Source organism: Saprolegnia parasitica, assembly GCF_000151545.1.
Source record: "Saprolegnia parasitica CBS 223.65 unplaced genomic scaffold supercont2.36, whole genome shotgun sequence".
Classification (NCBI taxonomy): domain Eukaryota; phylum Oomycota; class Saprolegniomycetes; order Saprolegniales; family Saprolegniaceae; genus Saprolegnia; species Saprolegnia parasitica.
This window is the reverse complement of record NW_012156430.1, coordinates 126,527-153,541: the sequence shown is the minus strand read 5'-3', so window position 1 is coordinate 153,541 and position 27,015 is coordinate 126,527. Positions and strand designations below refer to the sequence as shown.

The 27,015-nt window shown below is 59.2% G+C and overlaps 11 protein-coding genes across 11 annotated transcripts; 7 read left to right on the top strand and 4 right to left on the bottom strand.

The window, feature by feature from the left end:
* Positions 1-358: 358 nt before the first annotated feature.
* SPRG_08227 (hypothetical protein) lies at positions 359-3,129 on the top strand. Its single transcript, XM_012347471.1, has 10 exons — positions 359-793; positions 849-1,163; positions 1,215-1,349; positions 1,480-1,512; positions 1,560-1,705; positions 1,753-1,838; positions 1,887-2,131; positions 2,172-2,367; positions 2,415-2,713; positions 2,760-3,129. Exons 2-10 carry the CDS (start codon positions 855-857, stop codon positions 3,078-3,080), a joined length of 1,770 nt encoding a protein of 589 aa, XP_012202861.1. The 5' UTR covers positions 359-793; positions 849-854; the 3' UTR covers positions 3,081-3,129.
* A 117-nt stretch (positions 3,130-3,246) lies between these two features.
* Positions 3,247-5,217, bottom strand: SPRG_08226 (hypothetical protein). Its single transcript, XM_012347470.1, has one exon. The coding sequence runs from the start codon at positions 5,202-5,204 to the stop codon at positions 3,303-3,305; it is 1,902 nt and encodes a 633-aa protein (XP_012202860.1). The 5' UTR covers positions 5,205-5,217; the 3' UTR covers positions 3,247-3,302.
* A 797-nt stretch (positions 5,218-6,014) lies between these two features.
* SPRG_08225 (hypothetical protein) lies at positions 6,015-9,161 on the top strand (the record flags this gene model as incomplete). The annotated part of the gene is made up of 9 exons (XM_012347469.1): positions 6,015-7,156; positions 7,206-7,416; positions 7,475-7,658; positions 7,706-7,870; positions 7,926-8,327; positions 8,376-8,461; positions 8,505-8,706; positions 8,750-8,958; positions 9,005-9,161. The coding sequence occupies exons 1-9, from the start codon at positions 6,046-6,048 to the stop codon at positions 9,159-9,161; spliced, it is 2,727 nt and encodes a 908-aa protein (XP_012202859.1). The 5' UTR covers positions 6,015-6,045.
* An 11-nt stretch (positions 9,162-9,172) lies between these two features.
* On the top strand, positions 9,173-10,448 carry SPRG_08224 (hypothetical protein; the record flags this gene model as incomplete). Its single annotated transcript, XM_012347468.1, has 6 exons — positions 9,173-9,328; positions 9,382-9,538; positions 9,588-9,745; positions 9,793-10,026; positions 10,066-10,238; positions 10,289-10,448. The coding sequence occupies 6 exons, from the start codon at positions 9,173-9,175 to the stop codon at positions 10,446-10,448; spliced, it is 1,038 nt and encodes a 345-aa protein (XP_012202858.1).
* Positions 10,449-11,147: 699 nt separating this feature from the next.
* Positions 11,148-12,139, top strand: SPRG_08223 (hypothetical protein; the record flags this gene model as incomplete). Its single annotated transcript, XM_012347467.1, has 5 exons — positions 11,148-11,285; positions 11,328-11,573; positions 11,617-11,733; positions 11,784-11,898; positions 11,943-12,139. 5 exons carry the CDS (start codon positions 11,148-11,150, stop codon positions 12,137-12,139), a joined length of 813 nt encoding a protein of 270 aa, XP_012202857.1.
* Positions 12,140-12,650: 511 nt separating this feature from the next.
* SPRG_08222 (hypothetical protein) lies at positions 12,651-13,374 on the top strand. The gene is made up of 2 exons (XM_012347466.1): positions 12,651-13,224; positions 13,270-13,374. The coding sequence occupies exon 1, from the start codon at positions 12,654-12,656 to the stop codon at positions 13,200-13,202; it is 549 nt and encodes a 182-aa protein (XP_012202856.1). The 5' UTR covers positions 12,651-12,653; the 3' UTR covers positions 13,203-13,224; positions 13,270-13,374.
* Positions 13,375-13,463: 89 nt separating this feature from the next.
* SPRG_08221 (alanyl-tRNA synthetase) lies at positions 13,464-16,513 on the bottom strand. The gene is made up of 2 exons (XM_012347465.1): positions 15,971-16,513; positions 13,464-15,920 (listed from the first exon to the last, which is right to left on the bottom strand). Exons 1-2 carry the CDS (start codon positions 16,495-16,497, stop codon positions 13,520-13,522), a joined length of 2,928 nt encoding a protein of 975 aa, XP_012202855.1. The 5' UTR covers positions 16,498-16,513; the 3' UTR covers positions 13,464-13,519.
* Positions 16,514-17,553: 1,040 nt separating this feature from the next.
* On the top strand, positions 17,554-20,778 carry SPRG_08220 (hypothetical protein; the record flags this gene model as incomplete). Its single annotated transcript, XM_012347464.1, has 11 exons — positions 17,554-18,363; positions 18,422-18,536; positions 18,588-18,920; positions 18,971-19,027; positions 19,130-19,472; positions 19,525-19,657; positions 19,708-19,899; positions 19,941-20,087; positions 20,136-20,249; positions 20,299-20,466; positions 20,521-20,778. The coding sequence occupies 11 exons, from the start codon at positions 17,554-17,556 to the stop codon at positions 20,776-20,778; spliced, it is 2,670 nt and encodes an 889-aa protein (XP_012202854.1).
* Positions 20,779-20,786: 8 nt separating this feature from the next.
* On the bottom strand, positions 20,787-21,345 carry SPRG_08219 (hypothetical protein). Its single transcript, XM_012347463.1, has one exon. It carries the CDS (start codon positions 21,314-21,316, stop codon positions 20,816-20,818), a length of 501 nt encoding a protein of 166 aa, XP_012202853.1. The 5' UTR covers positions 21,317-21,345; the 3' UTR covers positions 20,787-20,815.
* A 968-nt stretch (positions 21,346-22,313) lies between these two features.
* Positions 22,314-24,348, top strand: SPRG_08218 (hypothetical protein). The gene is made up of 5 exons (XM_012347462.1): positions 22,314-22,810; positions 22,859-23,110; positions 23,163-23,763; positions 23,813-24,054; positions 24,099-24,348. Exons 1-4 carry the CDS (start codon positions 22,326-22,328, stop codon positions 23,906-23,908), a joined length of 1,434 nt encoding a protein of 477 aa, XP_012202852.1. The 5' UTR covers positions 22,314-22,325; the 3' UTR covers positions 23,909-24,054; positions 24,099-24,348.
* Positions 24,323-26,677, bottom strand: SPRG_08217 (hypothetical protein). The gene is made up of 5 exons (XM_012347461.1): positions 26,599-26,677; positions 26,104-26,538; positions 25,848-26,062; positions 25,676-25,800; positions 24,323-25,627 (listed from the first exon to the last, which is right to left on the bottom strand). The coding sequence occupies exons 1-5, from the start codon at positions 26,645-26,647 to the stop codon at positions 24,388-24,390; spliced, it is 2,064 nt and encodes a 687-aa protein (XP_012202851.1). The 5' UTR covers positions 26,648-26,677; the 3' UTR covers positions 24,323-24,387.
* Positions 26,678-27,015: the final 338 nt, after the last annotated feature.

Genomic DNA, 27,015 nt, shown 5'->3' with positions numbered 1-27,015 from the left:
CCCGCCAACGTCAAGCCTCATACAGCTATCCGGCTCAAAGTATTCGTGCGAGTACGATCGATGGGTGCTCCATCTGTTGGCGATGCATCGCACAACACTTGGGTGCCAACGGCCCATCGCCACACTAAAGATACTCGGGCTCGGTTCACGGGTCCCCTTCTGCACAGCACTCTTCACAACGCCAGTGCAAACGCTTCGACCCTTTTCTGCCTTCCATGCCCGCTCGTCTTCCCTCTTGCTTGGGTCAACGCCAGCTGCAACGACGCATCGCTTCGATTTGTGGCGCCAAAATTCGTAGCTACTTGTGCACCCAAGTCAAAATGCAGAGTGTATGTCGTCGAAACCGATCCTTGAATAGCAGCAACTCGCGAGATGAAGCGGAAGGAGCTTCTCGGCGCCTGCGAAGCGCTCGTCAAGTCATATGACCCCAACATCATGACGGTCGACGCGCATGTCGACGAGGCGCTGCGCGACTTGCCCGACGCCGACCGACTCTTTCTGCATCAAGTGCTCTATGGCTGCGTGCGCTACAAGGACGTGCTCAAGGTGTTTTTGGCCAACTTTTACATGGACAATAGCGCGAAAACCAGCCGGAACGACTACACCAAGTTTATGATCCTCGCGTACCTGAGCATCTTCCGCCTGAGCGAAATCGGCATGCCCGCCTTCAAGAGCATCGTGTCGTCGCAGAACCCGACGTCGATGCACGTGTTTCTCACCTACCTCTTTGACGAAGCCATCTTACCCGGTCCAAGCCGAGTGGACTCGACTCCTCGACCAAGCTTTCATCGAGGTACAACACGAACATGTGTCTTGTCCGATTTTGTACCATTTTTGACATCATGTAGAAGGAAATGATCGCGAAAATGCTCGTCTTCAAGCACGACATTAATGGCATCCTCGACCACCTCCACGCCAAGGCCTTTGGTATGGCCGCGGCGCGCGAGACGCTCAAGGCCAACGGCGGCATCGTCCGCGTCGCGAGCAAGGAGCCGACGATCCCGATTGCGCCCAATTTAACAAAGCCCAAGCCGCGCCCGATCGCGGAGCCGATGCGTATTCCGCTCGAGATCAAGGCGAATCCGGTACCAGAGCTCAACAAGCTCACGCTCTCGGACCTCGAGACGCAGCAAAAGCAGCGGCGCGAGGCGGCCAAGCAAGAGGCAATGCAGCCCCTATTTATCAGCAGACTAGAACGAATCGATACGAATTAGGTGCTCAAAAAATACGAAGAGTCGTCAGCGCAGCCTTTCAAGCTCGAAGAAACGCGAAGCAACCTGGATGCGATCAAGAAGGAGGTTGAGGACGCCCGCATGGCCGAGCTCAAACTCAAATTCAAAGCCAAGCCGGTAGGCCGATTTGACTAGCTGGCGTCGCCATTCGGTACATTTTGTACGTGTAGGCGCCGCTGTTTACGGAAAAGATGCGCCCGTGAAACTCAACACGGCGGCCATCTTGCGCGAAGACGCGTTGTACAAGAAGAAGCAAGAGAAGGAAGCCAAGATCCTTCAGGTCGGCGACACCTCAATGTGGCGCTGCACTGACGCTCGGTCCTGTAGGCGTACGAGTCGGATCTGCGCGATGCGTCCGAGTTTTACCGATGGCAGAGCGACATGATCAAGAAGGACGACGAAGACCACCGCCGACAAGTCGAGATGCGGCGCCTCGAGATGGCGCAGGCTCAGCACGAAGCCATCGAAGCGAGGTCTCCTCCGCCGACGATGTGAAAAATGCTAGCATCCTCTTGCCTAGTCTGCGCGCCAAGGCCGAGAACCGCGAAGTCGCCATCCAAATGAAGCTCGTCGCGCGTGAGAACGACGAGAAGCGGCGACAAGAAGGTATTTCGGCCGCACCGCCAAGGCTTTCATTGCATTTTATGTGCGTAGAGCTCGAGCTCAACCAGCAGTACCAACAGATCGCAACCGACATCAAACAGACGCGCGAGGTGGCGCCGCGCGAAGCCGAAGAGCGCGTCCGCCTCGAAAATGCTCGGAAGCGAGAAGAGCTCAATGCAATGCTCGAAGCCGAGCGACAACGGAAAGCCGAGCAGGATGCGATCGACCAAGCTCAGCGGGAAGACCTCATTCGCCAAATCCGCGCGCTGGACCGCGTGCACCGCGAGCACGTGGCGGTACGACCGACACCATCGACTGGATCTCGTAGCGACTTAGGTGTTTGACCCGACCGAGAGCTCCAACTATGGTTTGTTGGAGGAAATGTCGCTGGTCGAGCTCCGGGAGCGCCTCCAAATGAAAAAAGTTCAAGAGGCCGAGTGGGAAGCCGAGCGCCGCGAGCACATTCTAGAGAGCAAGAAGGACAAGGAAGAGGACCTCAAATCCCGAGTGCAGAACATTGCGCGCATTCGCCGTACGTCGTCGCACTCAATCTTGATACATTGATAGATTGATGCGTAGAGTCGGCGGCGACGGCGAACCGCGCGGCGCGTGCGCGCAAGAAACAACTCGAGCTGGAAAAGCTAGAAAAAGAAAAGAAAATGCGGGACGAAGGCAACCTCAAGCTCGCGGCCAAAATGACCAAGCAGCGCGCCGAGCGCGAGGCCGACGCGCGGCGTCTCCGTGACGAAGAGGAGCTCATCGCCAACAAGCGCATGTTTCTCGGTGCGGCGAAAAACATGCTGGAAGAGCGCCATTTCATGCAGCAGTCGCTGGGCGCCGAGCGCGAAGCGACCATCAAACAGCGCGCGACGCAGACCGTAGGACACGCGTCGCCACCGCATTGATGGCAGCAAACGCGCGTAGGATGCGCGCACGGACGCCGCGACCAAGCTCATGGCCAAAAACGTGCGCCACTTGTATCGGCACCAACAAGCACTCGTCAAGGAGCACGAGTTTGCCGCCAAAGACGAGCTCAACGAACGCGCGACGCTCGAGACCAAAGCCCGCCTTCGCGACGACAAGGACCATCGAAAAGCCACCGTGCGCCACGAAAAGAACCGACGACTGCACGCCCACGAGATTCTACAGAACCGCAATGCATACGCCACCGAGATCTCCAAGACGGATGTTTTGAACGGTCGACGGTTCGATGCTGCGCGAAGCAGCAACCAGCTCGACGCCTAGTAGTGTCGATTTAGTATTAATAACGCTGAACCATCCCCCGATGTGTCGGGTTCTTATTGCGTCCATCGATATGACGTGGCGGCATGAGGTGCCATCACAAGTGAAACGCCTCCAGCTTCAACGTGCTCGCATCGATTCGTCGATGGCTTTGGGGAAAGAAAGACAATATTGTACATCTAATATCCAACCGTGTTGTTCTGTTAATATAGTAGTCGTCGTGTTTTACTTCTTGGCCTTCTTGGCAGCGTCCAACGCCTTCTTCTTGTCCTCGAGGGCCTTGACAGCGTCCGACTTCTTGCCAATGCCGTGCTGCATGCGGCTGTATAATCTCTTGGCCTTCTTGTTCATCATCGAGACAGCCATTTCATGGAGCTCCTCGTCTTCGGCCTGCTTCTTCATCTTCTTGGTGGGCTTGTCCGAGACGGCGGTCGGGGCCGATCGCTTCTTGCTCGACGAATCCTCATCTTCGTCGTCGTCGTCGTCGCTGTTGCCAGCCTCGACCTTGCCGTCGGCTTCGTCCTTGAGGCCCTGCGCGTACACGGCTTCTTCGTCCTCCGACACCTCGTCGTCTTCGTCGTCTTCTTCCTCAGCAAGTTCAGCGTGGACGTCGAGCGCCGACTTGAGCTTGTCGAGCTGCTTGCGGTAGTCGGGCACGTAGCCCTCAGCCGCGTCATCGACAAACGGCGAGAGATGCGGCGGCAGCGACGCACCCGGCACGTACTTGTCCAGCGGCAAGAGCACGCCGTTGTTGACAGAGTCGAAAATCCACTGCGGCTGGACGTACTCGCGGGTAAAGTAGCGGTGACCTTGGTGCGGGCGATCCATAATGTGGTGCGTGATGAGATCGCTCTTCTCGTTGAACGGCGAGCCCTGGCCTTCCCAGCCAACGACGCCGCCCTGCGCGCGAATCACAAACTCCAACGGGGCACCCGGCACTTCGCGCGAGAGAAAGAACCGGAGACCGTTGAAGAGCTTGTGGTGCGACTCCTCGGCGTTCGTGTCTGCGACAAACTGAGCCGCGAGCGCATCCGAGGCGAACGCCGCTTCCAGCGACTCGGTCATCTTGCCATAGTTGGCGACCTCTTCCTCGGCGTCGTTGTCGGCCTCGGCTGAGATTTGGAGCGACGCAATGCGACCTTCCGAGGCCTTCTGCTGCGCGCGGACCGCGTCGTCGTTGCTCGCCATGTCGACGTCCTCGTCGTCCTTGGCCTTGGTCGCCTTGGGGGCGGCGTTCTTGGCCTCGAGCTTCTGCAGCTTCATGGCGGCAAGCTGGACGCCAGCGCCGTCGAGCTGCAGGTCAATCTGGGGCGGGTATGCGACGCCAATGTCCGTGTAGAGCTTGAAGTTGACAAACTTGAGGAGGACTTCGTAAAACTCGAGGAACGTAAGCATGACGCGGAGGTCAACGTGCTTGTCCATCTGCGGCGTGAACGTGTGGGGCACGAGCCACGTGATGGTTTCGCCGAGGACCGACGCCTGGTAGTAGATGCCCTTGATCGACACAAACACCTTGGTCAAGCTGCGAGAGACCGAGACGTAGTTCTGCCACTCGCGCACGAGGCGGAGGCACGTCTCCGTGAGCTTGGACTTGATGCCGTTGATGGCCGGCATGACCGCAAAGAGGTGGATCAAGCAGAGCGCATCATCGAGGTCGCCGAGCGCGTCAACAAAGCGCGGGTAGCGCTCCTTGACAATGTGGTCGAGCTCGTACGTAGGCTTCTGGTCGTTCTTGCGGCGCGCCTCGGAGATGTCCTTGCGGCCAAGCGACTTCTTGAGCTTCTTCATGAAGGTCTTGAACTCGCGGAACTTGTTGAGGATCGGTTCGTGGGCGAGGTGCATAATGTCCTTGATGTAGTAGTACGTCGTGGCCTTGCCGCTCGCCTTCTTCTTCGGGTCGCGCGGGTAGATACCCTTGAGGATGCAGAGGCGGCGGAAGTCCTTGAGCGTGATCTGGAGCTTCTTGATGGCCTGCGAGCGCGTAATGTAGTTGGCGACCGTGCCCTTCATGCCCTTGCGCTGCTCCTTCCCGAGCTTCGCCAGGCGGCGCTTGGAGCCATGCGCGTCCGTCTGCTTGGCCTTGATGCTCTTCAGCTTCTTCTTCCCCTTCACGCGCTTCGTCGGCATCCTTCAAAGATGTTTCAACACTGAGGTCCTGTGTCTGCCAACCAATGGCGGCTTTTCAGTTGGCCTTTTTACACGCAATTCGTGTACTACATCAAATAGTGTGCAACGAAATTAGTCTGGGAACCACCAATCACAAGCCGGCCTGGATGCCTGGAAGATCCCCTGCAATGGGAGGGAGACCAAGTAGGCGTAGTATGAAAGCAAACGAACGCAAGATGGCAGATACACTACATAGTTGTTTGCTCGAAGACTCTATCAATACGAGGGAATCATTTCACGGAGGACAATGTCCTTGACCAAAAATGGCGCGAAACCTCATATTGCTTAAGTCGATGGACGACGATCGACTGCGACTAGCTCCGTGCCCGTCTTCATCAATGAAAATGCCGGTCAAAGTGATGGAGATCAACCAAAAACGCGTTTATCTATCTATGCACGTGAGCTACGCGAATCTTTAGTGCGTCGTCCGGAGTACTAGCGAAAAGGCGCTCGCACCGGCCACATTCGGTAGCAGTTCTGCGCTCTTTCTGGCGCGAATCACATGCGGCATTGAGCTTTTGCAAAGTCTGCTAGCATGGTCGGAGGCTGCATTCGACCTCCTTGAACAGCACTGTGACGCGCACACTATATCAAGGCGGATCATCGTGGTCAGCGGGGGCGTTTCATAACACTATTTGTTGGATACCGTGCCAGCCAATAAGACAGCTTTAGACAAATCGACCAACCATGTTGAGCGACCACATTTTAGCCTCAAATAGCCAATCACGCGCGTGTATTCGGTATTAATAGCCAATCAAATGTGTATTTCCAACGTACTTAGGCTCGCGATCCATTTTCGAGCATGGCCAAGGGCAACAAGAAGCGCGTGCTGACTCCGGCCGTGGCACCGCCTCCCCCGACGTCGGCCGCCGACGTACCCATGGAAGACACCGAACATGAAGGCCTTCTCTCCAAGGAGCTCATGGAGGAGCTCGGCGGCAACGAGGACGAGCTGCTCATTATGACCAAGAAGAAGAAGACCGAGAAGAAGCCCGAGGCGATCAGCGAAGCGGTCATGGCGCAAGCCAAGAAGCTCAGCAAGACAAAGCGCAAGAAGCTCGCGCAGCTGGAAGCACGCAAGGCGAAGGAGGCCAAGCGCGACGTTGTGCTCCAGTCACTCGAGCAACAACAACTGCCGCAGGCGCACTTGAACCTCATGTACTCGACTGCGCGCCTTGGGCACAAGGAGACGCTTCGGGAGCGTTTGCGTCGGTCCGTCAACCAAGAAAAGGCCGGCCTTACGCTCACAGACGCTGCGCGGAGCGAGCTCTACCAGGAAAAGCCCGTCGTCGACGAGTACGACATGGACACGACCGAGCCGACGCCGACGCTGGTGGCTGCCGCGACAACGGCGGCGGCGCCCACAACGACGACGTCCAACGCGGCTGCCGCCAAGAAGAAGAAGTCCAAGAGCATTGTCAACGTTGTGCAAATGCCATCGGCGGCCCCGGCGGTCGCAACACTGGCGCCCGAAGCGACCATGTCGGAGGCGGTCTCGTCGTCGTCGCAGTCGGCGCTCATGGCCAAGCTCCTCGAACTCCGCCAGAAGAACGAAGAGAAGCGTCTGCAAAAGCTGGCCGGTACGGTTGCGCCGGCCGTTGCCGACAAGTACGCGGACGCGCCCAAGTACGTGCCGGCGGCGATTCCGCTGCCGACGACGTCCGAGATGGTGGCCACCGCCGAGACGCTTCCGGTCGTTGAAGTCAAGAAGACGCTCGTCGCCGTCAACCGCATCGAGTCGATCCAGCTCTCGCGCATGCAGCTGCCGGTCTGCAGCTCGGAACAAGAGATCATGGAAGCGATTTCGCTCCACGCTGTTGTGATCCTCTGCGGTGAGACGGGCAGTGGCAAGACGACGCAAGTGCCGCAGTTCCTCTACGAGGCGGGTTACGGCTTTGACGAACACAACCCAGGTACACGACGACACCATACAATATTGTCGTATAGCGCGTTGACGACTAGGCATGATTGGCGTGACGCAGCCGCGTCGTGTCGCTGCTGTGAGCACGGCCCAGCGCGTCGCGACCGAGCTCAACGTCCCGTTTGGGAAGCACGGGTCGGTCGGGTACCAAATTCGGTACGATAACGAACACGTTGGCACCGAGACGCGCATCAAATTCATGACGGACGGTATTTTGCTCAAGGAAATCCAGCAAGATTTCTTGCTTAAAAAGTGCGACCTACAAATCCCCAAAATGCAAAGTCAATGCTCAAATCAATATGTCGTGTAGGTACTCGATCATCCTTCTCGATGAAGCCCACGAGCGCAACGTCAACACGGACATCCTTATCGGCCTTCTCTCGCGCGTCGCGCCCTTCCGCGCGCAAATGGCCGCGGAAGAGCAGGAGATGTACGCGTCGATGACGCCCGACGAGCGGGCGAATGCGCCGCCGCCGCTCAAGCCGCTCAAACTCGTAGGCGCCTCGATCCTTCCGTACAGACATCATCACATAGTCTGTAGGTGATCATGTCGGCGACGCTGCGGGTCGAAGACTTCACCATGAACAAGACGCTCTTCCCGTCACCGCCGCCAGTCATCAAGGTCGACGCGCGTCAGTACCCTGTCTCGGTGCATTTCAACAAGCACACGGAGCTCAACGACTATGTCCATGCCGCCTACCAAAAGGTATCCATCAATCAGATCTGCATCCGAATGGGAGGATTGATACGTTGCTACATAGGTCTCCAAGATCCACCGCAAGCTACCCGACGGTGCGATTCTTGTCTTCTTGACGGGTCAGCGCGAGATCCTCCAGTTGTGCCGCAAGTTGCGCCGCACCATGGGCTCCAAGATTACCCGGAAAGCCCGCAAACTCTCTCGGCGCAACCAAGGCGAGTCGGACGCGAACGACGACTGGTTTGCGCGCGAGCACGACGACGACGACGAGGAGGCCGACGTCGAAGAAGCCGAGCTCCTCGGTGACGAAGTGCTTTTGGACGAGAAGGACTCGGATGCGTCCGACTCGGAGGAAGAAAACGACCATCAGCCCGAAGACGACGAAGAAGGCTCGACGGAGAACTCGACGCCGTACGTGCACGTTCTCCCGCTCTACTCGATGCTCGCGAACGACGAACAGATGAAGGTGCGCTTTTGCTTGCATCCTCCTAGATCTTATCGTGCTCGATGGTAGGTCTTTGAGGCGCCACCGCCCAAGCACCGGTTGATTGTGGTTGCCACCAACGTGGCTGAGACGTCGCTGACGATCCCAGGCGTCCGGTAGACAACGTCTGAGCCTCTTGTCTTGTCTCATAGGATGTAGGTACGTTGTGGACGCGGGCCGCACCAAGGAGCGCGTGTTTGACCTGAAGACGGGTATTTCCGAATTCCAAGTGCAGTGGATCAGCAAGGCGAGTGCTGATCAGCGCGCGGGTCGTGCCGGCCGTACTGGCCCCGGCCACTGCTACCGCTTGTACTCGTCGGCCGTGTATGAAAACGAGTTTCCCAAGTTTTCGCCGCCTCAGGTCGACGCGATCCAGAACGCTACGATCTGATATGTGGTCGTAGCTCTTGACGCAGCCGATCGAGGACGTCATCTTGCAGATGAAAGCCATGGGCATTGAGCGCATCCTCAACTTTCCATTCCCGACGCCCCCGGAAGCCGTCGCGCTCAAGGCGGCGATGACGACGCTCATGCACCTCGGGGCGCTCAACATGGAGAACGACACGATCACGAGCCTCGGCCGGACGCTGGCGCTCTTCCCCGTCGCGGCCCGGTGCGCCAAGTCGTGTGCCTATCGTGATCTCATCACGCTGCGATAGGTTTGCCAAGATGCTGCTAATCGCCAAGCAGGTCGGGTGCCTCGAGTACATCATTGCGGTCGTCGCAAGTCTGACGGGGCAGCCGCCCTTTGTGCTCGCCGTCGAGCGCAAGGACAAGGAAGAGGATGCGGACGAGCCGGACGAGCCGGTTATTTAATGAGCGACGACATGGCCAAGGAGTGGAAGGAAGCCGAGGAGATGCGCAAGCACAGCCAGTGGGTCGATGAAGAGAGCGACGTTCTCGGCATGCTTCGCGCAGCCGGTGCGTACGCCTACTCGGGCGCGTCGCCAGCGTTTTGCGAGGAAAACCATCTGCACGCCAAGGTACTCTACACTACAGACGAAGAAGGGAGGCGACTCACTGGTGGCATCCGTAGATCATGGAGCAAATGCTCAAGCTGCGCAGCCAGCTCACGCTCATCGTCAACAAGCTCTTCTCGAACGATGCGAGCTACACGCCCGTGGCCTTGCGCCCCAACATGCCGCCGCCGAGCCCCGAGGAGCAAGACACGATTCGCCAGATCGTCGCGGCCGGTGCGCCGCCCATGGTTTGGACAACATGTCTTAATTGTTATGGACGTAGGGTACCTCGATCACGTCGCGCACCGCGCCCCGCCGGGCACGATCACGGAAGGCACCAAGATTGAGCGCAACTGTGCGTACGTCTCGTGCAGCGGCCTCGTCAACGAGCCGATCTACATTCATCCGCACTCGCATGTCTTTACACGTGAGCCGGCCAAGGTATTTCCAGAGCTCTTGTCACTATGGCGACTGGAATGCGATCGTAGCTGCCGCCATTTGTGGTCTACAACACCATTGTCCGGTCGTCGCGCGCGTGCATGAAGACGGTGACCGCCATCGAGCCCGATTGGCTCTTTGCGATTGCGCAGTCGTCGCCGCTCTGCAAGCTCTCCGAGCCGCTGACGGCCCCATCGCCGCGCTACAATGCAGCCTTGGACCGCGTCGACTGCTTTGTCAAGCCCGTGTACGGCGTGCACCAATGGGAACTGCCCGTTGTGACGGTACGCAGACTCGTAAAGTGGTGTCGTCACCGAGCGTAGGTCGAGTACCCCGCGGGCACGATGCGCGTGCGCTGGTTTGCGCGCTGCCTCTTGGACGGCGCGGTCGTGCCGTCGCTGCTGCCGTTCGCGACGCGGCTCAAGGAGCCGAGTGCCTCGCTCTTGCGCAAAAAGTTTGACGCCAAGATCCAGCTGCTCGTCATGGCCCTCGAGCGGTACGCTGAATGCAACCATGGTATCCTTGTATCAAGTTGATACATACTAGAAACGACATTGCGACGCGCGCGACGCTCTGCGCGCAGTGGAAGAAGAACCCCAAGTTCCTCCTCGATGAGCTCCTCAAGTGGATCAAAGACGAGTACAAGACGACGCTCACCAAGGCGTGGCCGTCCATCGTGCAGACCGAGCTGGCGCGGACACTTTAAAAGGACCGTTGTGTATATTTTGCTTGTTTCATTCTGTCGTTCGGTCGCACCGCCAGACAAGATGGCTTCTCCAGTAGCGTTCACCAACCCGCACCGCCAGACAAGATGGCTTCTCCAGTAGCGTTCACCAACCTAATGGTACCACGAGCAGCTCAGACTCGGATTCGACTTGCCGTCGACGAGAGGTCGGATGTCGTTGTCTCTACAGGCATCTGGGAAGTACGCTCTTCATCTCACTTTCAATATATAGAACACGACAGTGACGTTATGGGAACGGTCGATATTTGCATTATTGACGCGAGCGATATGGGAACGGTCGATAGTAGCGTGCGAGCGCGCAGCCTTCAAGTCGTCGGCTGCTGTGAAGCTGCCACGACTCACGTCCCTGCCTGACTCATGTGTGACAAGCCATGCAATCCTTCTCTGTGATTGGCTATATTTGGTGCGCGTCGGCACGTCTGATTCGCAGATATTTCGGACTTTAATCCATTCATTTTCTCGCGTGCTGCATTATCCGGATACGCTATTTTAATCCGGCATCTTTATTTTATTTCGCTCCGTGCATACAAGGCAGGAGACAATCGAACATACGATGTGTATCCGGATGCACCAGCTCTGAAGCCTGCGTCATTCGAACGCATTCGCCGTGGGCTCACGAGCGCGTCCATCGTCGTCGTCGTCCATCTACCTGCCAACTCCATGGACTCGATGGCCGTCGAGCCGACCGGTTTCTTTGCGCAGAACCCGAACCTGCGCGAGTTTGCCTGCGGTGGCACGGCCGCCGCCATCAACATCGTCCTAACCTTCGTGCCCAACAAGATCATGTTCCGCCAGCAAGTACGCATCCACACATGATGCCAACGTTCTCATGCCTTGTAGCTCTATGGCTCATCCACCGTCCAAGCGTGGCAAAGCCTCCAGCAAGACGGCTGGAACATGCTGTACCGCGGCGTGCGCCCGCCGCTCATGCAAGCCGCGGCCGCCAAGTCGTTCATGTTTGGCCTCTACAACTGCTACAACGACGCCATGACGGACGAGTATGGCAACCACATCAACGGCATTGCGACGTCGCACTACGCGGCTTTTCTCTCGGGGACGTCCGAGGCGATTTTGACACCGTTCGAGGTACGCTTGCATCACTCTCTTCGCCGCTCATGACGAGGCGTAGCGCGCGCAAACCCTTCTGCAAACGGTCAAGTACAACAACGAGTTCAAGGGCGCGATCGACGCCTTCTATCGGATCAGCATGCTCGGCGTACGCGAGCACTACCGAGGGCTCTCGGCGGTTCTCTTGCGCAACGGCCCTTCGAACGTTGTCTTTTTGGTCTGCGCGAGAACGTGCGCGACTTCTTGCCCGAGACGACGACGCCGCACACGACGCTGGCCGCCGACTTTGTCTCGGGCGCGGTCCTCGGCGCCTTTCTCAGCACACTCTTCTTCCCCCTCAACGGTATGCTCGTCCTCTTCGTTCTCGACTCATGGACCTGAAATTAGTCGCCAAGACGCGCATGCAAAGTATTTATGGTGGCGAGTACATTGGTGTCGCCGAGGCCCTCCGATTGACGTACGTCGAACGCGACCACAGCTGGCGACACGTCTACCGAGGCGTGCACATCAACTTTGTCCGGTCGCTTGTTTCGTGGGGCATCATCAACTCGGCCTATGAGAAGCTCAAGCTTCTGACCGAGTAGACGACGACGTTCAAGAATTACAACTCCGTGTGCGCCTTTGATTCAACCGTTTATTAGACTGACCTTCTTTTCCTCCATACTACTAATACTGCAACTCTTACTACCGTGCACTCGTGAGACCGCCTCATATATGGTCCCTGCCACGTGTGGTCCGCTGTCCCTAGCAGCCACTGCATATTGTATCCTGCGACTTGTCCATCGTAGATCCCCCAGCTTCTTCGTTGCGATGGCGACTGATCCATGCTGCATGCTGGCGTCGTTGGCGGCGTCGTCACAAAAAATGAACTTCAACTTGATGTGCCCCGGGGTGTCGAACCAGATCGCCAGGTCCCATTTAAAAAAGAAATACGACCGTTGGATACAAACATCAAGTACAGTAGTATTAAATACAGTGACGTGTGGTGCTGACCAATGAGCGCGCGTGGAAACCGCGCGCGAGCTGTTCTTGTAGCAAGGGTATGGTGGTGCTTGTATCGAGAGCACAATTCCCCGCGCGGGTATTTCTGAGAAGCGCATGATGGCGGGAGTCCGAGGCAAGCAGCGCTGGGCCGCGCAAGGCCGGGACGTGACCTTCATGAGCCCCATGGGTCTCAAGGAGCGCATCAAGAAGCGCTGCATGGACCACATGAAGAAGCACCGGAAGCGCATCCTCGACAACCTCCGCAACTGCTTCTCGGACGTCGCCGCCGAGGTCATGGACGTCTCCGAGGTCAATGCGATGGACGAGCTCCTCGTCAACGGCGAGCTCTCGCAGGACGACTACCTCGACATTCTCATGAGCCTCGAAGCTGCGCTCCGGGACGAGGTCACGCATGAAGACATTATCCAGGCCGAGGCCGCGCTCGCGGAGGAAGAAGCATGGATCGCCGACTTTGAGGACCTCGACCTCTGCCAGCAAGCCGAGTTTGTGCTGTGTCCGATCTGCAAAAGTCGGGTCTTGACGAAGCCATCGACTGGACCGAAGACGTCGAGACGCGCGTTGTGTCCTGTCGGTGCGGCTTTCACCTGCCTTTCCCCGCCGACCCCGAGACGTCGGCCTTGTCCGAGTTCCAACGCGCCCTAGCAACGGCCTTCGAAGCCCATCGGTATTACACCCAATGACGTGGATGGGTTCTCATGTATGCATTCAGGCAGCATTGCGGCGAAGACCCGAGCTTCCATGTGCATGGCGTCGACACGGTATATGACATGGAGACCGACGACTCGCATCTCGCAAGGTCGTCTCTCCAACGATTGTATTTAGGCTGCCACCATTGTGGGCAGCGAGCCTGTGTGCTCTAAGCCAACATTTTTGTGTACCCTCCCATCTGCCCAAGTGTCCAAAGGAAGAATCATCATCATCTTTCACATGAATTAGTACCTAGTCCTACTACCGTGCACTTAGTTGAGGCCGACAAACTTCTTGGCGTCGAGGATCGCCTGCTGCAAGTTGTCGGTCGTCTTGGCCTGGCCCGTGGCGTTGAAGGCGTTCTTGCCACCGCCCTTGCCGCCCATGGAGACCATGGCCGCGTTGACCCACGTCTTGGCATCCAACTGCTTCTCGCCGTTGTGCTTCTGGCTCACTTGGCAGAACGCCGCCGTCTTGGCCGCCTCAGCGTCGACGCTGAAGACGATCGCACTCGCCTGCGGGTGGACCTGCGTGATAGCTTCCAAGAGCTGGTTGCCGAGCTTGGCGTCCGTGCCGAGTTCCAAGTTGAGGACCAAGAACTCCTGGTGGTTGGCAAGCGCCGTCGCCGCGAGCGCCGACACCGTCTTGACACCGGCGGCCGCGCGGGACGCGGCTTCCTCCTTCTGCCACGCCTTGATCTTCTCAACCAAGTCGTTGAGGAGGCCGCGAAGCGCCTCCTTGCGCGGGAGCGAGATGATGCTGGCATCGAGCTGCGGGCGGAAGGCAGCGACGGCCGCCGCGATCTCGGCCACCGGCGCCTTGGCCATGGCTTCAAGCTGGGCCTGGAGCGCGTCCGCGCGCTTGCCGGCTTCAATAGCCGCCTGGCCCGTCGACGCGCTCATGCGGCGAATGCCCTTGGCGATCGCGCCTTCTTCAAGCAACGCAAACGCGACAGCCTCCTTCGTGTTACCAAGGTGGGTGCCACCGCAGAACTCGACAGAGTACTGCGCCCACGCCGCGTTCTCGGGGTCCTGGAGCATCGACGGAATCGCAGCGCCAATCGAGACCACGCGGACGTTGTCCGGGTACGTCTCGCCAAAGACGGCGCGGAGGCCCTGGATGCGCTTGGCGTGAGCCTGGGGCGCGTCCTGGACGTACACGGGCAGCTGCTGCGCGATGATGTCCTTGACGATGCCCTCGACGGCCGCGATCTGGTCGGGCTTGAGCGCCTTGTTGGTCGTAAAGTCGAAGCGGAGGCGCGCGTCGTCGACGAGCGAGCCGCGCTGGTCGACCGTGCCGCCGAGCACCTTGCGAAGCGCGTAGTTGAGCACGTGCGTCATCGTGTGGTTGGGCGCAATCTTGTTGCGGCGCACATAGTCGACCTTGGCCTCGACCACGTCGCCGACCGCGAGCGAGCCCGACGTCAACGGACCCATGTGGAGCGTGTAGCCAGCGTACGACTCGACCGCGTTGACATCAACGTGACCGGCCTTGCTCACAAGGGCACCCGTATCGTAGATCTGGCCGCCCGACTGCGCGTAGAAGCTGGTCGTGTCCAAGATGACGCCGATCGCCTGGTACTCGCCGGCAATCGTCTTGTCGACAAACGCCGACGTGGTCGCCGTCGTCGCAAAGATGCCGACGACCTTGGCCGAGACGTTGGCCTGGACGTACTTGGGCTCGTCGTTCGTGGGCGCCACGTGGAGCGACGCCAAGTGGCTCGTCTCGGCGGCTTCGAGCACGAGCGGGCGCACGCCGTGAAGGCCGCCCTTCTTGCGGTCCTGCTTGGAACGCTCCGACTGGAGGCGCATCTGCTCTTCGTAGCCCTTGTGGTCGACGGTGAGACCCTGCTCTTCAGCCATGATTTCCGTCAAGTCGACGGGGAAGCCCATCGAGTCGTAGAGGAAGAACGCGTCTTCACCCGAGACGACGGTCTTCTTCTCGGCCTGCATGGCGGTCGCGATCTTCTTGAAGCGCTCGAGGCCCTTGTTGAGCGTGCGGCCGAACGAGACTTCTTCGTCCAAGATGATCTCGATGACGTGCGCCTGCTTGGTCTTGAGCTCCGGGAACGCACCCGAGAGCATCTCGACGACCACGGGCACCAGCTTCGAGAGAAAACCGCGCGGCGCGTGGAGGAACTGCTCGCCGTAGCGGACAGCGCGGCGGAGGATGCGGCGGAGGACGTAGCCGCGGCCTTCGTTACTCGGGACAGCGCCATCGGCAATCGCAAAGCTGAGCGTACGAATGTGGTCGGCGACGACGCGGTACGCCATGTCCTTGAGCGTCGGGTCTTCCTCGCCGAGCTTGCCCGTGTACGGCTCCGACTTGCAGAGCGATTGGATCGCGCCAAAGAGCGGCATGAAGACGTCCGTGTCGTAGTTGGACATCTTGCCCTGGAGGATCGACGCGAGACGCTCAAAGCCCATGCCCGTATCGACGTGCTGCGACGGCAAGGTCACGAGCGAGCCATCCGTCTCGCGGTTGAACTGGATAAAGACGTTGTTCCAGATCTCAATGACATCGGGAAAGTCGGCGTTCACGCGCGCCGCAGCGTCACGGCCGCCAATGCGATCGTAGTGGATCTCCGTGCACGGACCGCACGGACCGACGTCGCCCATTTCCCAAAAGTTGTCCTTGCAGCCGAACGGCAAGACACGTTCGGTCGGGACATACCTACACACATCCAACGTGAGCCATTTGGAGGGCCGGCGAGAACGGCGTACTTGAGCCAGAGCTGGCGGGTCTCCTCGTCGGCCGGGAGGTTCTGCTTCTCGTCGCCGCCAAAGTACGTGACGTAGAGGCGCTCGGGCTCAAGGCCAAAGACCTTGGTGAGGAGCGTCCAGCTCATGTCGACCGCGTCCTTCTTGAAGTAGTCGCCAAAGCTCCAGTTGCCAAGCATCTCGAAAAACGTGTGGTGGTACACGTCCTTGCCGACATCGTCGAGATCGTTGTGCTTGCCGCCGGCGCGGATGCACTTTTGCGAGTTGGTCGCGCGCTTGAGCTTGGCCATCGGGTGCGACGGGTCGACCTGGCCAAGGAAGATGGGCTTGAACTGGTTCATACCGGCGTTGATGAAGAGCAAGGTCGGGTCATCAAGGGGCACGACCGGGCACGACTTGTACTCGTCATGGGGCAGCGCCGGGTGCGACGTGAAGAAGTTGACGAACGTCTCGCGGATGCGGGCCGCGGGCCACTCGAGCGTCTTCTCGTCGACGGAGAGCTGGCTCACCTGCGTCTTGAGCGAGTCCATCGATGCTACAAATCGGAAATGGCCATTCAAGGGCCAGGGATATCTCCGGATACTGCTGCCGGATACGCCGGCCACAAAAACGAAGCCAAGACGCATGAAATAGTGTGCGCAAGATCGCATGCCACCCTCCGAATCTTTGGCACCGCACATGATCCAGCGTCTGTCCCACGAGCTTTACGCCTAAACAAGACCATACGATGCACCTACACGCGCGCTACTCCACCGTTGAACACACGCTTGAGAGGCGAGAAGCGGTATCTTCACACTATATCGGATTGCTACCTCTGAAAGTGGATATCGGCTGCGGTCTAGAGCCTCTACAAGATCATACTTGAATTTCAACGTTGAATCAACAGGTCCGTTCTTGTGGTCGCTGCGGACGATGAAATCTCACCACTGTGCCCAGCGAGGCGGACGCAGTGGGCATCGAAAGACGCCGTCGATGGGTCGTCCGAGGCTACGACCATCGTCGCAGGCGCGCCAAGCACGAGCAAGTGGCATTGGGCTCTATTTGCTCCATCTACATTTGCTGCTGCGGCATGTAGCCACAGGCGCCTTGGGCGGTGGCGTCATATATTAGAAGTGGAAAGCAGCTGCAGTGCACAGGTATGTGTGCCTGCCCAGCCATCTCCTGTCGAATTTCGAACCGACTCCTTGCTGAGCGTGTCGGAGCTGTCGACAGATGCGAGCGACAGGGCGCAAGGTCGTACCAGTAGTGAGTGATACCAAGCTAATCGTTAATGCGTCGAGAGAGCTGCTGGAAGACGTTCGGTGAGCTCGGAGCGTGCTCCTGCGACGCCCGAGGAGGAACAACGATGGAACATTCCGTGCTCACGACCGCAACCAATGCCCATGCGTCGTACTAAAGCCTTCGAGTCGTGCGGCTGGCTGCCTTGCAAAAGCTATCAAGTCGTCGCCTGGAGCTTGACAAGCGTCGCCCTGAATGACGTGGCAACCCGTCGACACAAAATGTGGATCGCAGCAAACCGGATATGCTATCCGGATGCCGGGCGACTCTAAAAATACTCAACCGACAACCCGCAGCAACAGAGAGCGATGGCCGCGGCCGTAGGGAAGATCGAGGTCGAGGACGAAGAGAGCATCCTCCGCCATGACGACGACGATCATGACTTCATGACCGCCAAGGCGTACATGTCGACGTCGGGCTCATGCACGCCTACGGACGGCCTCTCGCCCAAGTCGGACTCGCCCGAGGTCGACCAGACGCCAACCTTACCCAAGGTGCTCGATCTGGCTAGCCGCATGCAGCCGTTCCTACGGCACGTCCGGTACGAGTCCAAGGGACCTCTCTTTCTCGATCTGAGCTCCCGCCCACCACCGCATCTCGGCGCCGTCATCAAGTCGTTCCGGCCCACAAGCCATGGCGGCAAGAGCGAGGCGGAAAGGTCCGGGCTTGTCGCGATCGGCGACATGGTCATTTCGCTCAACGCTATCGACTGCACGCAGCTTCCGTTTGGCCAGATCATCAAGGAGGCGACGCACGCCACGTTCCCGCTGACGCTGACCATCTTGCCGAAAGCGCACGTCCCCGACTTCTTCCCGACCGCGTCGCACATTGACACGAGCAAGCACCGTCGCAACAGCTCGCTTGGCGACCTCCCGTCCATGCCGTCGACGCCACCCGCAGCTGGTACGAGCCGCTGGGCCGCCGCCGTCGGCACCAAGTTTGGCCAGATCTTTGACGGCCGCACATCAAAGCGGGCCTCGTTCGGCAACGACATGCTGACCAAACCGGCTTACGAGAGCCCGCGCCACGCCTCCTTCACCGAGTCGCCTGCGGCAAGTGTCTCGTGGACCTCGCCACCGCCGCAACCAATAAGCCAGCCACCGTCGCCGCCGCCTCAGGTATGACCTCCTTCGTCCTCGACCTCATCGCTACCACATACTACGTACGATATTGCAGGGGGACAGCAACTTTCACAGCAAATTCAAGACCTGGCAAGACTCGATTTCGCTCGAGAAAGTGAGCCGAACGTCGACGACGCTCCTCTCCAAGATGCTCCCGGGCAAGCGCCATGGTCGTCGTCTCGTGTCGTTTAGAACGAAGGCGCTAACGTTATTTTGCGTAGACGAAGCGCTCTCGAGTCTCGTGCGTAGCATTTCGATCCAGCCCGAGACCACAACGCCCGATGCAAGCGTCTACCACACCACGTCGCTGCACGTCGTCGCCGCGTCCCGAAGTCTTGTGCCCCACGAAGACGAAGGCGACGTCCAGTTCCAGTGGTACCGGTCGACGTCGCCCACCGAGTGTTTGAAGCTTCGTGGCGCCACGCATGAACGCTACGAGCCGTCGCTGGACGATACAGAGGCGCTGCTGTACGTGCAATGTCATGGCCAGCCGCGTCACGACGGCGCGTCGCCGACGCGCGGCAAGGTCGCCGTCTACGGCCCTATCGTCCTCGGTCTCTTCTTGCCATCGAGTCTCGTCGTCATCTCACAACATGCGCTCTAGACCCGTCCATCAAGGAGACGGTGCAAATGGTCGTCGAGGCCGGCTCCGGCTCCTTCGGTACGCATTGTCTTCTTGTCGTTCGGATCGAGTGGATGCATACATAGGCGACGTTGGCACACTCGGACACGGACAACAGCTTTCAACTCAAACTCAATCAAGATGGCCTCACGCTGCTCAAAATCGCCGAAGACGAGTGCGGCGTCGTCGTGCACGCCGACTACTCGGTCGAGACGCACATCTACCTCGACGCGGCGGACGCCCTGGGCTTTGTACTGCGCTTCCAAGCCACGGGCGCCGTCGTTGGCACGCGCCCTCTCGAGTCGTGCTCGTTGGACATGAAGCATCTCGGCGCCATCCACCTCGTCGCGCAGACGCCGGCGTCGCGCGACATCATCGCGCTGGCGCTGCGTACGTTCCGGAACGCGCTGCTGTCGACGGAGGCGGTCGCGTCGCTTCGGGCGATCGAAGCAGCGTATGCGGGCACCTTGATTGAAAAAACAGTGTACGCCGACTGGTTGTTATTCATGCGCCGAGGATGCCACATCCGCGTCTAGTCTCGAACATCTCATGGACGACGACGCGGAAGACGCAACGACCGAGGGCTTGGACCCCGTGCTCAAGCCGCAACTCAAGCGCAGTGCGTCGACCAAAGCCGTCGATGACGCAGCGCTCATCGCCGACCTCCGCGTACAATATTTTGTCGACAGCAAGGCCAACGCATGACGACACGTGTGTAGCGGCAACTGGCGTCGCAAGCACTCGTGATCAAGGCCACGCAGAACGAACGGAACTTGATGGCGATCGCAGTCGAGGTCCGCGACCGCAAGCTCGACGACGCCACCGCCGAGGCCACGCAGCTGCGCAGTCGATTGGAGGCCCTTCTCTCGGAGCTCGCGACCGCCAGAATGGCCAACGAGCGCAGCAAAAAGGTGCCGCATCCACCGAAGATGTAGGATGCATCGTCTTGTAGTTGGAAGCCACGACGCAGAGTCTCGAGGAGCTGGTGCGTGCGCTCGAAGCCAAGAAAAGTACAGCCGACATCGCGCTTGCGGCGACCCACGACATGAATCGTGAGCTGGAAAAGCAGCTTCAAGGCGTCGACAGCGATGCCCGCAAGGTACGTACAGACGCCTCGATTTCTGCGCACGTGGTGGCACGAGTGTAGGTGCGCATGGACCTGGTCGAGCTGCAGCAGCAGCACATGAAGCTCATCGAAGAGCGCAACGGGCTCAAAGCCAAAGCTACCGGTCTCGCCAACGAACTCAAGCGGCTCGTCAAGGTATTACTCGATCGGTACTTTGATGGGAGCGACACGTAACCTGTGGCAGGGGGGTCGGTCGATTGCCGACATTGAGGCGCAGCTCAAGGACCGATCCCGTCTGCAAGTCGAGCTCTCGGTCGCCAAGGCCAACATCAAGCGGTACCAGGACGAAGCGGCCGAGTTTGAAGATGCGCTCCAGTCGCAGACCAAGCGCCGGGACTCGGCGATGCGGTACGTGTCGACGTGGTGCAAATGCTTGCGACCCGTTGCTTGCGACCCGTTGCTTTAGGACATTGCGCGGGTGCAGAGCCAGAACGCCGAGCTGCAGCGGCTCGTGGCGCAGTTTTCGACGTCGCTGAGCGAAAAGGAGGCCGAGAACGCGCGCCTCCAGCGAGCCAACCACATGCTCTTGAGCAAACTGCCGACGCCCACGAAGCTCCAGCTCCAGCTGCAGAAATCCACGTCGTTCCAGATGCAGCAACAACTCGTCTTCCACGACGACGATGAAGACGACGACAGCGACGATGAAGACGACAGCGACGATTAAGACGAAGCAAACACCTATAATGCTATCTATTGCCGCGTTACAGTGCATGGGGCCCGAGCATGGTGGCGTCCACAAGGCGCGGAAAGGCGTCTTCGTCGACCGGCGGGTAGGGCACCATGTCGTCCCACTTCATGGTCGCCAGCAGCGTGGGCAGCTCGGCCACGGCTGCCTGCAAGAGGTGGCGGCGGTCGGCGAGCGCCGTCGCGAGCTCCGTCTGGTGGTTGTCCATGAGCTGCGTGTTGGGCACGACGATGAGGTGCTTGCGCTCATGCAGGACGTCCATGATGGTGCCCGCACCAGCGTGGCTAATGACGAGCGACGACGCGACAATGTCGGCCTTGTATGCTGCGTTGTAGCGGTAGCTCGTCACACGGACCGGCGCTTCGATGGCCGACGGCTCGTAGCTGCCGCGTCCGATCTGGAAAACGACTTGCGTGTATCCAGCCGCCGCCAGCGTCGCGTACACGGCCGGCGTATCGAGCGCGGCCACGAGCGCGTCAAAGGACGTGGTCCCGACGGTCACAAACACGCTCGGCATGGGAAAAAGGGCGGCTGAAAACACGCAACTGTACCAGACACCAAGATACCAGTTCTGTCAACTCTGGTCATGGCACGCGATGCAATTGCTATACCTGGACTGCATGGGCGCTGCGCCAAGAAGGAAAGACAAACCGCATGCCCGTGCTGGTTTCGGGCGACGCGGAGCTCGTGCAGACGTAGTACGTGTCGCCAGATGCAAAGTACGATCGAGTACCTGTAGCCTTGCTATGCGGGTAGTACAATTAAAGCTCGTCGACACACGTCGATCCAGGTATATTGGACAACTTCTCTGCTGCATATTGTCGTCGCTGCCTTGAAGCCTTGCGTGCTGTCCGCCAGAATCGCATCGTCTTGCCACGTAGCGTTGCTTGTGGTGTGCGCTCGAGGTGCAGCGTGCAGCTGCATTATTGAGTGCACACGAGCTAGAGCGTGTCCATCATAGCTCTTCTAAGAGTATCAAGCGTCGTAGAGGGCCGTCTCGTCCGAATTCTCCCGCGCTTTCATGGGTCGCAACAGATCGGACGATCGCCGAGTGCGCCTTAAACACGCACGTTGACAGGAGACGCTCCGGGTACGTCAACGACGCGGTGCAGGTATCGCAGTCACGACAAGCAGGCCGGGCGTCACCAAGCGTAGCAGTGCTCTGGGTTGGTTTCGGTCTTGGCGCGTATTTTAATCCTGAAGATGGCGACTTTGCAGTATTAAATTTCGCAGTTCGAATGACGGCGTGTCAGAGAGGCCAAGAGTGGGCCGTTGCCGCCATGCGTGTCATCCCGGGCGTGGCATCCGCAGCTTTTCGCGGGTTCGTCATTCCATTTCAGCCAATCATATGCGATTGCCGCGCACCGTTCCCGCTTCTTTTTTACCAATCACACGGCGTCCGGATATCGGCATACAAACGTCAAGTGGTCGCCCACGTTTCCCGCGCGTCGACCTGCACGGTATCAAGTTGTAGAGGATGTGCACCGTGATTGGCGAGGTCAACTTTTAGATTGGCGCGGACGACGATGGCCGAGACGACCGAGGTAGACTTGCTCGCCGACTGGCATGGCGCCGAGTCGCCGGCTGCCCGCCGCCATGCGCACAGCAAGGAAGCGACGACGCCCGCCGGCTACTCGCCATCAAGCTTCTTCCGGTCACCGTACAGCTGCAAGAAGAAGGAGGCCGAGAAGAGCCATACGACGCCGGTCCGGACGCGGAAGCGCAGCTGGATGGACGACAAGCACCAGCAGCCGCACGATGGCCGAGCCTCGGCGTACATGCTGAGTCCGTTCTCGGACTGGAAGATCGACGACCACGAGAAGGGCCAATTCCGCTTCCTCATGTCGCCCATCAAGACCACCGCCGAGCAGGACCACCAGAGCTTCTTCTCGTTTGCACACTCACTGCCGCCGATTGTCGACGTTAGCACGCTCGACGAGGCCGCGTCGCCAGCGCTGTCAACGCGCCTCGCGCCGCTCACACCCGTCCTCCTGGGGTCGCTCACAAAGATGTGCGTCACCTGCATTAGTATTGTCGATGCAAGCTCATGATGCTCTAGCATGCCACCGTTCCGGCAGGACATGACACCCGACACCGACACCGAGTGTCCCCGCATCGTCGCGCAGCGTCTCGACTTTGACTGCTCGCCATCCTCGGCGTTTGCAACGTCGTTTCCCAACTTCCAAGCATCCACAAGCGCGACGCCAGGTCGTCTCCACCGCGCCGAGAGCGCGCCCGGGTCCGCGACCGTCATCCAGCTCTCGAGCACGCTGAGCACACAACAGAGTCTCAAGTCCATCAACGATTCCTTGTACGAGCACATCTCATCGGATATATGCTCATGCGCGAATATGGACATGTAGGCGCAAGACGACCAAGAACGCCAAGGCCGTGCGTGCGCTGAGCGAAAACAACTTGAGCCACAACATGCGGCTTGCGCTTCCCACGCCGCCCACGACCGCGCCCCGCAAGCCCAAGGTCCTTCTGCGCGACATCGACTCGGTCACCAAACGCCTCGACATGAACGACGTCGACGACGTCAAGGTCGAGGAGCCCGTCGTTGCCACCGTCGCAAAGAAGCTGCGGCTCTCGGCGCCCACCGTCCGCATCAAGCACGAAGTTCCGGCGCCGCCGCCGCCGCCAAAGAAGCGCAATCCGTGCAATTGCAAGAAATCCAAGTGCCTCAAGCTCTACTGCGAGTGCTTTGCGTCCGGCGGCTTTTGCGACGAGAGCTGCAAGTGCGTCGGGTGCGCCAACACGCCGTCGTCCGAGCCGCTGCGCACCGACGCCATCAACGCGACGCTCGAGCGCAACCCGAACGCGTTCCAGCCAAAAATCAAAAAGGAAGTGGCCGCGACGCCGACGCACCACAACGGGTGCCACTGTAAAAAGTCCTTTTGCCAGAAAAAGTACTGCGAGTGCTTCCAGGCGGGCGTTCCGTGCGGCGACAACTGCAAGTGCATCGTACGCTGCCTCCTCCTCTCGTCGTATGTGCTCAGCATGCGATGCGTAGGACTGCAAGAACCAGCCAGGCGGCTGCGCACAGCAGCTGCTCGATCGACGACGACGACCAAGCACAAGGCACCGACGTCGCTGGTGCGTCACGTGACGGCGCCGAAACCCGTGACTAGAATGGTCCGAACGACGTCGGCGGTCACGCCCGTCAAGACACGGACGCCACTCGTCGCCAAGCGCGCCACGAGTCTCGATCTCAAGACGACCAAAGACCTCACGTTCAGCGCCAGCATCCTTCGGGTATGTATCAACTTGATAGCTGAAGGCGGCTCATGGTGGTGTAGGAAAAGTCGGTGACACCGCTCAAGGCACGGCGCGAGTCCAAGCTCGTTGTGTATCCGCTCTTTGGCGAAGACAAGCCGCCCGTGCGGAGAGACGTGGCGCTTCGGATCCTCGACTGCCTCACGCCGGCCGACCTTTACAACGCCAGTATTGTCAACCGGCTATGGAACGGCATGGCCATGAGCCAAGACGTTTGGGACTACACGCAGCTCGAGCCCGACCCGTCGCGATAAGTAATGCCAATAGATAAGAGGTCATGTACATTGAATGTGGCAATATCCTGCAGTGGTCTTACTTTTGGAGTTTGGGGACCTTGATCGGGTTGTCGAGCGACACGTGCTGCAATCGCACCGTGCCGAGGATGGCTTCGGGGAGCTCTTCTTCCGTCTGCGCCTCGAGGAGGAACGCCATGTCGACGACGAGGATCTTGGTGACGCCCGTGACCATGCCCACGACCGTGTTGGCGACCGAGCTCGACGAAATGTCCAAGTCGACCTCAAAGTAGTTGTCGCCGCGGTGGTACGGGCACTTGAGCTTGTTCCCGAGCAGCGTCGGCTTGGACCCGACGCTCTGCTTGATGATAAAGCTGCCTTCGACGACCGTCGGGATGAGCTTGAAGCGCGAGTTCCGGAACGCGTCGTCGCCATCCAGAAAGTCATTGAGGAGTTCCGAGAACGGCGTGTTTTCGGTGAAAATGTTGGCCGAGTCGGGCTGGAAGTAAAACACCATGCTCAGGTTGTTCGGGCTCGGGATGATCATGTTGACGACAAACGTAAAGCTCGTCGCGCTCTGCACGAGCGACCCGGGGCGCGACGCGACGTGGTACCGCTCCGACGCGACTTCGTACGAGAGGAGGTCGACGCCCACGAGGTGGAAGCGCGATGGCGCCGACGGCGTCTTCTTCTTATCGACAAGGTAGTTGGGCCCACGCACGGCAAAGAGGGACGCGTCCGGCTCGCCCCACATCTTTTCGGGCAGCGACGTCTTCCACTTCTTCACGCCGTGGACAAGGCCGGCCGCATCGACAGTCGTCGCACCGAGCTCGCTGCGCCCGGCGGCACCCGTCGACGCGGGCTCCGAGACGGTCACAATGGGCGTAATAAAGTCGTTCGTGTTCATTTCGTCGCGAATGCCAACGATCGCGCGAAGCATCGGGACGACCATGTCGACGTCCATCCCGAGCTGGTGGTACAGCGCCGCACTGCCCTTCGGGTCGTAGCGCAAGACGTACGTGACGAGCGACCGGACACCGCCCGCGATCGCCGTCTTTTGCGGCGCAATCACAAAGCCACCGCCGAGGAGGTTCGCGCGCACATAGTTGTGGCGCACGCGGCACTCGGGGTGCGTCGTGCTCTGGTACATGACAAAGTACGAGCCGTCTTCCTCGCGGCGCCAGTAGCGCATGAGCACGAGGTCGCGCGGCTTCTGCCACATGGGCCAAATGTACACGGGGCGGAGCGTGATGTAAATGATGTCGGCGTGGTCGTCCATGGTCTGGATCACCTTCATCGACGCCACCGACGCGTCCCATCTAATACATGCCACATGAGCGATGTCGTCGTCGTCGTCGTTATCGTACCGCTGGTACCGCGACGGGTTCATGATGAGGCGGAAGACGTCTGCGGGCGAACCATGCACGACCTGGGAGACGCGCAAGCTCGGGATCTCAATGTACGACTTGGGCATGAGCGTGATGCCACACACCTACGGGGATGCATGAGTCGGTAGGTAAGGTCGAGAAGAGAGCGTACGACGACGGCACCGACGGCCGTGAGGATGCAGATAAGCATGTTGTGGATGAACGAGTACATGATGCTGAACGCCAAGATGGAGCTGATGGCGGACGCAAAGAGGAGGTTGTTGGTGAGCGTTGCGTGGTGCGCGTACATGGACGCCGCGACTTGATGGCCCAACGGGCACTCCTGCATGATGCGCAGCCCGTCCTCGACCCGCGCGAGCCACCAGCCTAGTTGATGGTAAGCTCCGTTTCAAGGGGATTCATCTGACCTTGCTCGGCCTTGGCGTTGTCTTCGTCAAGGTTGAAGAGCGAGATGTTCTCGTCCTCGGCAAGGAGCTTCGAGACGACTTCAGGGTTCGTGGCACCGTGGTCGGCCTCGTACTTCATTGTGCGCACGTGCTTGAACATCTCCTTCACGCCCGAGATAGTCTGCTCGAGCGTCTTCTTCCACTCGTTCGCCAGCGCCTCCGTCTTGGCGCCGAGGTCGACGAACCGGTCCTTCTTGTAGCTCTTCTCGCCCGCCTCGACCGCAAACGTGATGCGGAACATCCACACGGGCTCATGGTGCTTGTGCTTCTCCTCCGAGTTGAAGACCTTGCCCACGACGCAGCCGTCCGTCAGCACATACGCGCCTCTCGGCGCAGGGTCGCCCCGCTTCTTGTAGTAGCGCAGGTTGTTGCCGTCGAGGATGAAGTAGCGCTCCGCTACGTACGGAAGAGCATGAGACCGAGCGTCTACCTGCCCCATGCTCCATGAGGACGTACTCCAGATGATGTTCATGTGGTCGCGCCGCTTGGTGAGCCATCCCTCCATCGTCGTCGCCGTCCTTGCCGCAGAAGCCGAGTCTAAAAATGTGACCAACGCAACTGATCTTGGTGAGCTACGACCTGCCAGAATGAGTATCGAAACATAACGCGCCACGGAAGCAGCATCCCCGACTTATTCCCGACTTATTGCGGTCTTATTGCCTTGGCACGTGGCAGTTGCAATTGATGGAGCACCTCTCTACAGACTAGTAGCCTACGAAGCTCATAGCATGATTGCTTTTGTTGCAGAGGCTACGAGGACGGACTCGGATGATGGAAGAGACAGGCTCCCTTTCTTTGCGCCTGGATGCTATGCATAGGAAGCTGCATCGAGAGAGTACACCGCTGCTGCTGCGTGGACGTGTCTGTGGTGTG